Source organism: Corapipo altera, unplaced genomic scaffold (assembly GCF_003945725.1).
Source record: "Corapipo altera isolate COAL_440 unplaced genomic scaffold, ASM394572v1 59, whole genome shotgun sequence".
In the NCBI taxonomy this organism is placed as follows: domain Eukaryota; kingdom Metazoa; phylum Chordata; class Aves; order Passeriformes; family Pipridae; genus Corapipo; species Corapipo altera.
In genome coordinates this window covers 3540152-3553757 of record NW_020884917.1, presented here as the reverse complement: position 1 = coordinate 3553757, position 13606 = coordinate 3540152, and the positions used below count along the sequence as shown (strand labels likewise).

At 40.9% G+C, this 13606-nt stretch overlaps 1 protein-coding gene across 1 annotated transcript in view; it reads right to left on the bottom strand.

Annotated features, from left to right (window-relative positions):
• LANCL2 (LanC like 2) overlaps positions 1-13606 on the bottom strand; it is a 30995-nt gene that overhangs the window by 16582 nt on the left and 807 nt on the right. The window contains exons 2-3 of the mRNA XM_027655961.1: positions 4349-4466; positions 760-967 (exon numbers count right to left, since the gene is read on the bottom strand). Of these exons, the coding sequence (XP_027511762.1) occupies positions 760-967; positions 4349-4466 (326 nt within the window). The remainder of the gene's footprint in view (positions 1-759; positions 968-4348; positions 4467-13606) is intronic.

Sequence of the window (13606 nt, the reverse complement as noted above, 5' to 3'; positions counted from 1 at the left end):
GTCACAAATTCTGTCAGCTTAAGGTATGTTGCTGGACAACTAGCAGGTGGATTGCTGGTGCCAAATGCAAATCCCACAGGGTTCCAGTGCTTCCAGCCCTTGCTGAGACAGCAATCAGCTCTGTACCAGCAAAGGACAGTCAGTTCTGTAATGAAGCTACATCTAAATGGGATTTCTTGAGACACTTGTTTCATTTAGATTACTCTGAGAAGGTGCTGGAATTTCTTCAGGTGACCTTCATATGTCTGACCTAATTAAAAACCTTGCCTTTACGAATTTACTCTTGCAAATACTTTCTCTTTATTAAATCTTTTTTACATATCAATTCGATGTACTGTGTTTCTGCCTGGTTGTTTCCAGATCCCGTTGTGTACATGTTTTGTAATGAATCTAAAATTAAGACCTACTCTTTACAGAAAGCATCATATACTGCACAAGCACTACATATTGCTGATGACAAGCATGTGGCTTTCGCTAAATGTCACTTCAATGTGACAAAATGAAAACGTGTGTGCACTACAGATATGCCCAGTACATCCTGTCCTAACAGTGATAGAGGGCTCAAGATAACCTGCAAACAAGAATCAAGTGTAAGCCAGCTTTAATAAAGATAAAGCCTATTTTGTATTCTTCTACTGAAAATGTATCATGGTAGAAAGTGTCTCCATTTTTTAATCCTGTCCTCTAAAACTCCACTTGCAAAAGTTACTGAAACAACGCTCTCTAAGGGTATGGCTTTTTCCCCCATTAACCACTTACTTGGCAACACATTCTTTAGATTCACTGTCATTTTTCAGTTTGTGGTAAACCACTGCACCCACTGCCAATGGCCCAGCATCACCACAGAGGAAAGTAACTCTTCTGCCGTTCAGATTGCGAAGGATTCTCTTCACATAATCAAGAGATCGCTGCAAATGGCTCTGGTTTTTTGTGACACGGTACAGTTGCAGATATAGGAGGGCGATACCTGAAACAGCCACATAAAAAAGAGATAGTTTCACTTACATTTCCTTCCCCTCTTTGGTGCCTCTGAAGCAGTTACTCAAATGTGAACAGGTATTTGGGAAATAAAAACATGCCAGTCAAGGGGCTTAGCGCTTATGCAATGTGAAGGCATCAGGTCATCTATTTTGATTAAATTTTGATCTAGATTGTGGTAAAAATAAAAAAATTATCAGACTGAAGCCCAGTGGTAGACTCACAATTTGCAGAAAAAGAAGAAAATCATGACACCGGCCTCAATGCTTGGCAAAGAAATCACTGTAAGATTCAAAAACTTGAGCTAACAAGCATGTGTATGACCGAGTACACTAACTGTACAATACTCATCTATTATATGCAAGAAGTGACTTCCCATTTGATTTGTAAAATGATCGTTCCATGAGTTTTTGGATTCAACTTGCCAAATTCTTTATAACCCTTAAAAGAAGACTACGAGCTTGTACAAGTCAAGCTGGTTTGTAAAAGCTAGAAGGCAAACAAGTGCTTGGAGAATGCCAGGAGGTACTATCAAGCTTCACTCCATTAAACTCATTACATAGTTTTCCACTAAAACAAAAAAAAAAAACCTTAAAAATTGCAACAATGTAGACTGAAGAAGGTGAAACAAACCCATCTAAGTGGATGTCTATTGGCCAATTGCAAGCATGCATGTACAGAAGTAAATCACCTCCAGACCACACTGTAACTCAAACCCATTTCAACTTTAGCCTCAACTAAAGCCAAGTACACACAAGGCCCACATAGCTCATAGAGAGGCAACTGAGTAGTACAAGAACAACAGCGCCACAGGAGTGCTGGTACATTCTCAGATGTTCCCTGGACGGGTTCTGAACAAGTCTTTCTAGATGAGTCTAAAAAAAAAAGCTGCGGAGCTGGAGAGCCCAATTCAGTGTCACAGGAACTTGTGGACTATTTACAAGGATCTGTGGAGCCCTTTTTTATGTTGCAACAAATGTGTAGATATGTGGGCCTGATCAAAGGATGATCAGAAAAGTAGCCATGAAGCTCAGTTCATCCAAACTTTCCTAGTGTTTCTTAGTGCAACACCCTTAAAATGGCTTCTCCAAGAGGTCTGGCACATACAAAGAGTACTTGTATAAGCAAGATGGACTCTTACATGGGTCCTACGATTGCTACATGCCAACAGTACATGCTCCAAGATTTTAAAGGTGTTTTAAAAAGTACAAACCAGTGCACAGGACTGCACTGCCCATAAGACTTGCCTAGACTTGGTATATAAAAGCAGGCAAGTTGTTTACAGCATTTGCACACTAGCAAAATGTTGCAAAGAGTAAGTTTGGGGAGAAAGTATTTTCAATAAGTATGTTTAAAGCCAGATAATTTAAACATTTTTATGCAGAACCATATCCACAGGAGCCCTGAAAGAAGTTCACAGCTTGGAATAGATGTAGATAGTGATCCTTCTACAGGATGGAAAAACCTCACTCTCATGAGGCAACATTACTTGTTCATCTATATTCTTGTTTCAGCTAATGATGGCTGTGTTACTTTTACCTTATGACTCATTTTCAGCATGCTCTGGTTTATCAGCCATAATTTCAGTTGTCAATCACAGTGTCAGAACACAGCTCCTCAGGAGGGGTTTGGTACTGTCAGCGCAAGAAAGCACTCACTTAGCAGCCACTCGCTTTCAGACCTTGAAATACATCTACCTTTTAAGCCTGAGTTGTCTAAAACTTCCCCACCCATCCACCCACAGCACCATCTGTACTGAAACATCAAGAAGAAAGCAAAGAAATTTTACCCTTTCATTGCCAGAATTAAGCCTAAGGATGGGCAAAGGCTGGAGAGCTTTTCCAAGCTACTCCCCCTCGCGACATAAAGATAAAAGAATAGATCTCCTCAGGGCACATTTCAAATATGCTGTGCTAAAAGCATAAGTATGCCTGAAGTGTGAGCTAGAAGAGCAGAAATAGAATAAGCCATTCATTCCAGCAAAGTCACACTTAAGAGGCCTAGATGGAAAAGCATTTTGGCAACTTGAGAAGAGTGGCCACATCAGACTTGACAACTGTAAGCTCTCCCTAAAGGATCAGTGTCCTGGTTTCAGCTGGGATACAGTAAATTTTCTTCTGGTACAGTGCTATATTTTGGATTTAGCATGAGAATAACATTGACAATACACTGATGTTTCAGTTGCTGCTGAGCAGTGCTTACCCTAAGTCAAGGACTTTTCAGTTTCCCATGCTCCGCCAAGAACCATGTGCACAAGAAGCCAGGAGGCAGCGTGACCAGGACAGCTGACCTGAACTGGCCCAAAGGGATATTCCATACCACAGAATGTCATGCTCAGTACATAAACTGAGAGGAGATGGCAGGAAGCCACCAATCACTGCTCAGGCACAGGCTGGACATTGGTGAGCAGGTGGTGAGCAACGGCATTGTGCATCACTCGTTTCTCTTGGGTTTTATTCTTCTCTCTCTCTCTCCCTCCTTTTCATTACAATTATTATTATTGCTGTCAGGTTTATTATTGTTGTTGTTATATTTTAGTTTGTTTCAGTTTTTAAAGCGTTCTTATCTCAGCCCATGAATTTTTTTTTCCAATTCTCCTCCCTATCCCACTGGGAGGGGGGGGGTAGGAGGGGCAGGATATCAGCTGCATGATACTTAGTTGCTGGCTGGGGTTAAATCCCAGCAATCATAAGGGTTCGTTCACACCCGAACAGCATTGGTGATGCAATGCTAAATGAATGATGGTCCCTAGCAATAACCAGGACCTGCACATGCTTATTTACCTCCATGATCTTTACAATCTCACAACCTCACCTCTACACTCCCTCTCCTCACACGTTCATTTTACCATTTTTGTAGAGACGGAACAAGCACAGCCAAAGTATCCATATTGCAGATTTTAAGGCTCCAAGTTCCTGGGCACAGAACACATTCTCCCGACCTACTCCCACTGATTAGAAGACGCCGTTATCATTAGAAAACTGCTAACTAATACTCAGTTGAACAGAAAAAGGTGAAAAATAACTATTTTTAAAAAAACCCACAAAAACAAAGAAACAAGAGGAAAGCTGAAAAAAAAGAGCAGAAAGAAAGAGCAGCCTCAGAAGATCCACTTCTTCTGCAAGACAAAGACCTCCACACACAAGAGTAAATTATCACGCTGTACCTCTGCCTGCTGAAGTCAACAGAAGTCATTCATTCCAGACAGTAGTGATCAAGGGTCCAGAGTTAAACAAAAAACCAACTCACACAAATACTTTTATCAGAGTATTTCTGCCACTTCTGTGAGAATATTAGATTTTTCTCCTGTGAATAAACCCAATTACATCATTCAACAAATATGCTTCAACCAAATTCTAGTTTTTCTCACCAGTCCAGCCAGTATAGGCAGAGCAGTCATGTGGATCTGCAGTCTTCAGCCCTTCCTCCATTTGTTGCAGAAGGTCTTTAATTTTTGCCTGGATCCGCTTAGAAAACCGAGCATTGACCTGAAAACAGGAGACAGGGAATGAGTCAAAGAAGGAAAGAATCCAAGAATTTAAACTGTCTGCTCCACTTTCTCATTTGAGAAAAAAACCCAACCAAGTAAAAAAGAACTAGGGAATAAATACCACATACAGCAATCAATAACATCAAGGTGGTTCACCTTAAGCACCTCCCACATAAATGCATTCTGACTACATATTAGAGCAAGTTACTAGGATCTATATTAGAGAAAAGTTATCTGGGGATGCTTTAAAGTCACACAAAGAGCAGCTATGGACACTGTGACAATATGTAATTCTACTCTGCCTCATCTCAGGCCCTAATACAGTAAAGAAAGCTTCTTCAAACTGAGTAAAGGTGAACAGAAGCAAACAGAAGATAACCATCTGCTGCCACTCCATGGGACAATAGTCCGTTCAGGGTCCTGGTACCAAGACCATACTATGGACAAACACAGCACAAGCCCTGTGTTATAGGTGCTTGCTCTCATTACAAGGTCCCTGCACATCCTTTGTGGCACAACGGAGCAGGAAATAGTTAAAGGAAAATAATGCTCATACTCAAGACAATCAAGCCGAAGTCAAGCCATCATTTTTAATGATGTGTTCAATCACATAATCCATGGTGTAGACACATTTTCTTCTTAAATTCAACTTTTTTTGATGTCACAGTTTGTGACTGCCACCCAGAAGTCAAGTTGCCTAAGTGTCCTTCCTCCTACTTCTTGCTCTCTTCTATACCCAAAACAATACTGGGATTGACATGCTTTACGATGAGGAGGTTGTTCAAAGCAGTGATGTATTAACGCACAACTAAGAAAGAGCTAGACACAAAGAGGGTGAGTAAAAGTAGCTCAGCAGTTTCAGCTCATGCATGAAGCTGAAGAAACAACTCTTTGATTTTACACACTGCTTGCTTTTACTTTTGACCAAGAAAAGTTTATATAGATGATATCTATGAAATATAATAGAGGATACTTTACTACTGCCAACATTTCTCTCTCCTGATGCATACCTTAGGGGAAGATAAGCTGCTGATTACTCCTTTAAGCCTATGGTACATGGAAATAGTTAATTAACTTGAATCTATTGTCCTATTAAACTTCCATGACAAAGAGTATTCATGAAGTCCCTTCACAGGACAACTCTACATTTGAGTGGGCACACTGAATCCTGTTTGGGAGTTTTTTCAGTTAGGTTTGGGGTTTTTTTAAATTTAACAGTATCACCTATTGATCAGCTTTTCCTATTAACACATTTATTAAAAACTACTTTACAGATTAAAATAGAGCCTAAGGACTAGTTTTACTTTTAGCACAATTTATCTACTACAGAGCTAGAGAAGGAAAAAAAATCCTCCCTTTCTGGGTTACAGGAAAAGTTTTATCATTATTAGATAATTGCATCACTCTGACAAAAATTGTGATGTGCACAAACCTTATGCCACCCCAAAATATTTCCTGAATGTGTTTTCCATCATTTACGGAAAGTCCCAGGTATACATCACTTGCCACACATAAATTAGTTATCCAGGAGCAGCCAGAAGAGAAACTCCCTAGGAAGATGGAAGTCAGCAGAGCTTCTCTACCTCCCAGACCAAGAGCCACAATGCAGCAGTCATCAGAAAAATGGCATTACACAATTTGGCTACTTTTCAGCTTACACTGAGAATAAGCGACTGTTTTCTGAACAGTACTTGATCTCCTTCCACCTCCTGCTTCTCTAACCTGCTCCCACATAGCAGCTGGAACAAATCAGATTGGAGAAGACTTAGTTTGATGTTAAACACACGTACATTTATGATTTTTTTCACTGGAGAAAGAGAAATTAGCTCAGTAGTAATTGCACAAGGCTTCTGACACACCAGAAGTCTCCAGGGTCAATGGTTCAAATCCATTTTATGGTGGTAAGATAGGAAGGGAGAAGGAAACTGTGCAGTTATATCTCACATTGCACACATACCATCCTAGAAACAAGCTAGAGACCCCTTAACCTTCTCCGGTAACCCTGGAAATAGCAACCAATCGCAGTAGGCATCTGATGTCTTTTACTCTTCAGTCTTAATAGGGCGTGAAGCACCTTTTTGTTAGGAAACTGTACCACGTGCACACAAGACTCCCACACACATACTTTTGACTAGTTCAGTGAAGTCTCAACACTTCACTTGGGAAAGCAAAACCTTTCCCAAGGGCAGGGATTCTCTCCTTCAAAAGACAGCTACGCCAATGCTAAGGCATATGGTGAAACAGCATGAGGATATTCATGCGGATGCATTGAGGCATAGTGCTCAGCTTATCTGACAAGAGTGAACTAAGGCTTCAGACTCCCCATTTATCTACCCACTGCATATCACAAGCAGGCTGGTTATCTTTTTGTTCTGACAATACACCTGCTGTTACCAAATCAGCATACTTTATATTAAACACCAGACTAAATTACTTAGAGGCAGGAGGGGAGCACTAGGACATCATAATGCCTGAGTTCTGCTTTGAAACCTCAGTCCCATACAAATAATTTAGCTCAGGTTGGCATATCCCTCCCTAAGATGGGAATTATAACTTCCTTGTCTTGATTCAGTGCTTGGAAAAACATAGGTGAAAGAATATTTTTATTATAATTATCTGTCATCCCAAGCAAAGCTATTCCCAAGCTTATATCAGCGTAAAAAAGTTTTAAGTGGCAACAAAGTCTTCCCCAGTAATCTACCCCTCCACCGCTGCCTCTTTTTTTTAGGGTTGCTCTGAAGCTTTAACAACCAACCACTGTCACTGTTTGTTTTATAAGATTCTCCTATAAGCTTGTAACAGATGCTTACATGGACTAGAATAAATTAATTACGTGAGGAAATGAATGTTGAAAGGTGGCTTTAGAAACTTTATAAACAGGACACACAACATGGTGCTCAGTTTTCTTTCAGACAAAGTGCATTTCACAGAGAAGAAAATACAACTCAAGTTGGCACTGCAGCAAGAACTCATTCAAAAACCAAACTTGCATAAAAGACTGCATAAAGGACATGAGATACACTGGTGAGGAAGACCTGGGTAAGGGACAACTCACAGTTCTACCGAAACAAGAAATCCTGGCTGTACTGAAATCATTGGGAACTCTGCCAGTGGCTGTAAGAGAGCCAGGTTTCACACCCACGCATTGGAGCATGGGTTTAGTGAAGCAGGACAAAGTCTCACGCTCACCTCCACAGAGCTCCTGGAAAAGCACACGAGAAGGGATGGCAGTAGGATCCCATATGCAGAATCTAGTAAGGTCTGCTGGGAGGTGACCTGTCTTTTTGAACAGAAAATCAACTTCTACTTTATTTTTACCTAAGTCAAAAGACTTACAGCTCCAAGAGCAGCTTTTTTTCCTTCTCTGAAAACACCAGATACTAAGAAATCTCATCACCCAGCCTTTGAACCAGTCAAATACAGTTCTCTGCTACTCCTCAGATAGGTCCTTCCAGAAACAATTGCCAGTTCTGCAAAACCACGTGCTTATAAAATGCTTGGAAACACTGCTGTCTGTAGAATACACTGCACTGTTTTTCAGCGATCCAGCACTTAGTACCATCCATGTGACAGTGGGGAGAAAAAAAATAATGGAAAAAAAAAGGGGAGAGGGGGAAAGAGAGAGAGAAATCAAAAGGTGTAGGCAAACTACTACACTGCTAAAAATGTCAGCTTAGGAATAGGCTTTAAACGCAGTCATTACACCCTATCTCAGAGTGGATAAGGGCATGAAAAAAAATCATTAAATGGCAAACCATTCAAGTTACAAAAAAAAAATTGTTTACAGTAGGGAAGAAATAAGGAGACTGTGCTTCTAATGCATTTCTGTGCAAAAGAAGCTATTTGCCTCACTGGTGATAAGATGGCAAAACCCCCAATGCTTAAATATTTAGATCATCATAAAGAGTCATCAAAAAGCTTCACATTATTGGTAACAAAAATAAACATGATTAACAGATACCAAGGAACATTATCCTATGTTTTGGAAAATGGAAGCTGATAAATAAAAAGAGGAATACTGAAAATCACTGGTCCTCCAGGTAGCCTAATACCAGTGTGCTACTTCTCAAAAGCTGAGAAGATAAAGTCTGTTGCATGATTTAAAGTCACTCACTACACAGAAGTTTCTGGCCTAGCTGTGACATTTTTAGTTGGTGCTCAAGCTGCAAAAAAAGCTAAAACCTCTACCAATGCTGTCTAAATTATCTTGATGCACTGAGAACAGATATATTGCACATATTGAGCTTGACAGCAGATCAGTGCAGATAACAAAAATAAAATTTATTTTCACCAAAAAGCAAATACCTGTTATTACAATTGCCACACAACCAGCTAGAGTAACATCTCCTTACCATGGAGGTCTGCAAGATAAAACTAGAAACCGATGAAGAGCAGATGGATGTGAGACAATTTAATTAGAACTTGGGTTTTGAATTTTAGAAGTATTTTCATTCAGAAATGGTTGACTAAAACCAAATAGTAGTCAATATGTAGTTAAAGTCCTGAATAGCAGGAGAGGCTTTTAATAAAGACCCTCAGAAAAGCACTAAGCAGCATTCAGTGCTGATCCGCGCTGTAGGGAAGAAGCAGCAGTTCTTCCTCTCAGGCTGGCACACTAACTGCCATGAGTTAGTAAGGGACAATGAAGTACAATTCACTGATTTGCAGACTTAACTGTGACCAAGACTCACAAAAAGCAAAACAAACCTTCTCTCAAAAGAAACACGGACAGTACTGCACGGATAGTGTGTTTCAGAATCCTCTATCAAAATAGATGGGGTGTCAGAAAATGGTCAAGAAAGTGTCAATCTCAAGAAATGCAGCTGCCCCACATCTCTGGCAAAAAAAAAATGGGAAGAAATATTTACTGGCTCTAGAATTTCAATTTTACCTCCAGTGCAATGAGTTGTATAATTTTCACTAGTGTATGTTGTCACTGAGGAGTCAGTTTCAGAACAGAGAACTTGCTGCTCTCAGTGAGACAACTAAAATGCCCAGTGAGATAAAAATTACAAGAAAACACCAAAGGGAGAAGAGCAAGGCAGTGATGACAGGACTTTTAATATATTTTTTAAATATATTTTAAAGGAGAAGGAAGACTGAAAGCCAGATAAAGGAATTATCAGAAATAACAGAAGATTGAGAAACCTACTAAATCACCCAAATTATAATCTAAGTAAATATTCTGTATCACCATTAAGTGTTAATTGCCAATGAGCACCATTATCTTTAAAATATGTTCCCTGTAAAGAGCCCCCTGCAAAGCTTTATGAAGTACATTGTACACATTTTTCGGAACACACCACATTTTACTAATACTCCTGAAACATTATGGCAAGTCAAAAAAAAAACATATCAAGAAACAACTGGTCTAAAAAAGAAGCTATGGTTTGGGCATCCATAAAATTTGAATCTAATTTTGGTGCTGCCCTGTGATTCCACAACAAATTCAGACAACCTTATATTGAGGGCTGAGATTGTGATAATTTCTTGATGACAAGGATGCTTCTTTTGCACACACACAAAAGCCACATGAGGTTGCCCAGGCTCCCACCTTCCCCTGCCTGAACAGATTAATATCAGCCTGCCTCAGTTCCCAAGTCACTGGCCCATAGTCAGTGTAAAGGAAGACCCCAAATCACACCCGACTGTACTATGAATGTAGCCACAGAGCTGTGGTGGCTCCAAGGACAGTGGACAATCTGAGGTTGATCTTGGTGGGTCACTCACAGAGACAGGTCCTCGAACAAGTCGTCACCATCTCTTTTCTGCAAGCTCTCCACCCTTCCCCTTCCCAAAAAATTTATTAGAGTTTTGTAGCTATCACATTAGAGAACTAAGAACTAAGGAATATTCTTTGTTATGAGTCTATAGCTGTCTATTCATTTCTCTGCCTCCCCTGACCGTTCAGATTTCCAGTTTGAAAACCTCTGCACAACTCTGAGATAATACCTATAGGTACTTTTTTAGGCTAAGGGATCATGATGGAACCCACATCAAAAGGAAAAGGGCCACAGGACATATATTTAATTGAAAGATTCATCATTTATTAAACAAATATCTACATTTAAAATTATGTTTCTTCTTAATCTTGAATTAATGCTGTCTGGTGAATTATTACCTCAGCATTCTCAGACAAGTTACAGGAACAATTCAAGTCCCTGATATTTTAATGGTGAAGAAATCTAGTAATGAAAACAGTGAATTTCAACTACATGAGCAGAACCCATGCAGATAACTGCAGTGTTTACTGTGGCTATTTATAAGACGGCAAATCAGCAGCCTCAGATTTTGTTTTCTCTTCTCCTGCTCCCATACCTTCAAGCTTCCTGAACTGTACCTTATGCATATAAACACATACTTTCATATGCAGCACTTTGTCCCAATTGTCTCACATTTCAGACAACGACTTGAAGAGCTTCTTGTCCTTTTATCAACCTGATGAATTTTAGATGGCAATCATGACAGCATAAGAAATCAAATGGAGGGATTAATAATGCATTGCTTTCCATGACAACAGCAGAGCCACGTACACCTCAGGCTGTCATTACATGAGTCACTCAGTGCTCACCGCTCAACTCAGCAGCAGATGGGAGGGAGAAATTATGCAGTTCACTGAGGGCTTCTGAAAGCTGCTCTCATTTTTAGGAAACTTGTGTTCTTGTGTACAGCAGTTTACAGAACAGACTTCCTAGCCTATGTAAAGTCCTTTTGTCTTCACTGGGGCTTTAGGCAGGCAAAGACAAATTCTCTGATGGAATGGGAGCCTATTAAAGGCAAAAATAAAACACTGAACCACAAATCAAAAATCATAAACCACAAGAACAAAAGCACCCCAAAGTACCCATCATGAAGTCTCATAAAAGGATAATACTAGGAGTGACAACATGCAATGCTGCAAAGAATATAAATACACAAATATATTCACAGCTATATTCTAGCCCAGAAATATGTAAGATGATTCCTCAGATTTTACAGATGCAAAACCAAAATGAAAATGTACACTCACATCTGCCTTCTCCTATGAGATGCACAGAATTGAAAGAATTCAAAGACCACTGAAAGTTGCTGTAGTTACATGGCTTTAAGACAGTACAGAAGATTTTTTTTTCCCCCCAGAGGAGTTTTATTCTTCTGTACGTAACAAAGCCCAGACACCAACTTTTATCAAATACACAGTTACGCAGGTGATCTAACATGTTTTCTGAACATAAATAGCTGCTGACTGCCACAGGGTATATCACAGAAATGTCATCCAGCATTGATGCTGGGAAAAAACATTTGCACACACTGTAAAACAGCATACTCACCCACAGCAGAGCAGAACAGGCATCCCCAGTGTGAACATAGGGCTAGAAATTCTTGACTAACTAATTCCACCTCTGCCACAGAACAATGTCTCTGAACTTGGATTCACTCAAGAATCAAATCTGAATTAATTAGAGCTGAACTATTCTGCAATACAGCTAGTATGCCCTAAAAAATAATTTTTAAGTTGTTCACTTTCGTCTGATATCTCACTACTCTTCTGATTACCTCACTTTAGAAAGCTGTAGTCAACCCAAATCAGCAATAAATGACGGCTTATTTTCTCTTTTAAAATATGGACATGAAGTGGGGGATCTAAAGCAGGTACATAAGAAGGATGACTGGCCTACAGAAGGCCTTAGAAGAAAGTTCTTGGCATGTTTTTTACAGTTTAAGAACAATATGTAGCTATAGCTGTTCTGCTGTATTCTCTCTGCCTTCATACCTGAACTCATCATAGTTGGATGATTTTTATATACTAAGCCAGATACAAAAGAACAAAGAAAACACAGTTCTCTTCCATAAAAAAAATAAGTTTACCAACACTGAGTATACTACCAGGGATTTTTGTAAAAAACAAAGCAGATTTCACTTCTGAACCTACTCTTGCTTTTTAAACCTTCCCAAATGCTCTGCTTTTGACAGCTGCAAATAGCTGCAGCAGTAAGACACTGAACCTCTAAAGTATTCTCTTTTGTGCACTCTGCTTAGCCACATAGAACTTCATAAACCTCTGTTAGAACAACTTAGTGAAACCTTTCATTGCCTTGGATGGATGCTGAGCTGATGCTGTTCTGCTGATACTTATGATGCTTAGAGAGAAAGCCCCTCTCACTGTTCAGCATCACCACCTATCACCCTATCAGTAAGTCAAGGTAATTCCTTATTTCCACAAGCAGAAAAATACAGAGCTAATATTAATGTCTCTCCTTTATTCAACCCAGCATACAGTCAAAGTGAGTTAGCTTCCCACCCCTGGCGCATCTGTGCTTCTAGCAATGTCACCATGCAGTGTTTTATAAGCAAAAGATGACAAAGCAGCACAGTATCGAAGGATGAGGCTGCTCCGAGGCTAAAATGACAGCAGGTCTATATTCTGGTATTCCTTCTGCAGCTTAAGCCAGCCGGCTGGCAGCTTCTGTACTTAAAACCTAAGGCACTCACAGTTCCCCAAGCAGCAGCATGTGGTGTCAAGAAGATAAACAGAGCTGGAGGACTGCAAACATTGGGCGACCAGTGCCTCTAGACAGATCTTCTGCGGGCACGAACCGACTGCCAGGTGCCTATCACGGTGGACCTGAAGCTATAAACGTGTGTATGTCAGTAAACACGTGCCTGGCAGAGGACAGTCCCGCATCACCCAACGCCTGAGTGTCACTGCCACCTGAGAAGAAACTCTTCTTTTCCAGATGGGCGCTCATCTTTTCCCTTCCCTATGCGCTTTCGTTGGTGGAACTCGGGCTACTTGTGCTCGCGACTTGTTCTGTGTGACAGAACCACTGTCGCAGCTATAGCTGTTCTGCTATATAACTGTTCTGTTATCTACAGATCGGGCATCGCGTTCGCTCCCGTTCCGGGGTAAAACAAACAGCTCGAACAACAGTCGCTCCGGCCGGCTCCGAGCCCTGCGGCCGGGCTGAGCTCCCGCTCCCTCCCTCAGCTCACGCCGCCGATCCCTCTCCTCGGGCGCCTCCGAAGCCACCGGCTGTGCCTGTGGACCCGCCCCGCGCTCGGCGGGCGGGCAGGGGCGGCGGGGGAGGCCGGGGGCAGCTCCAGGGGCAGCGCCCCGGCGCCGCCGGGCCCGGGACCCGCCGGAGGCCGCCCCTGGGC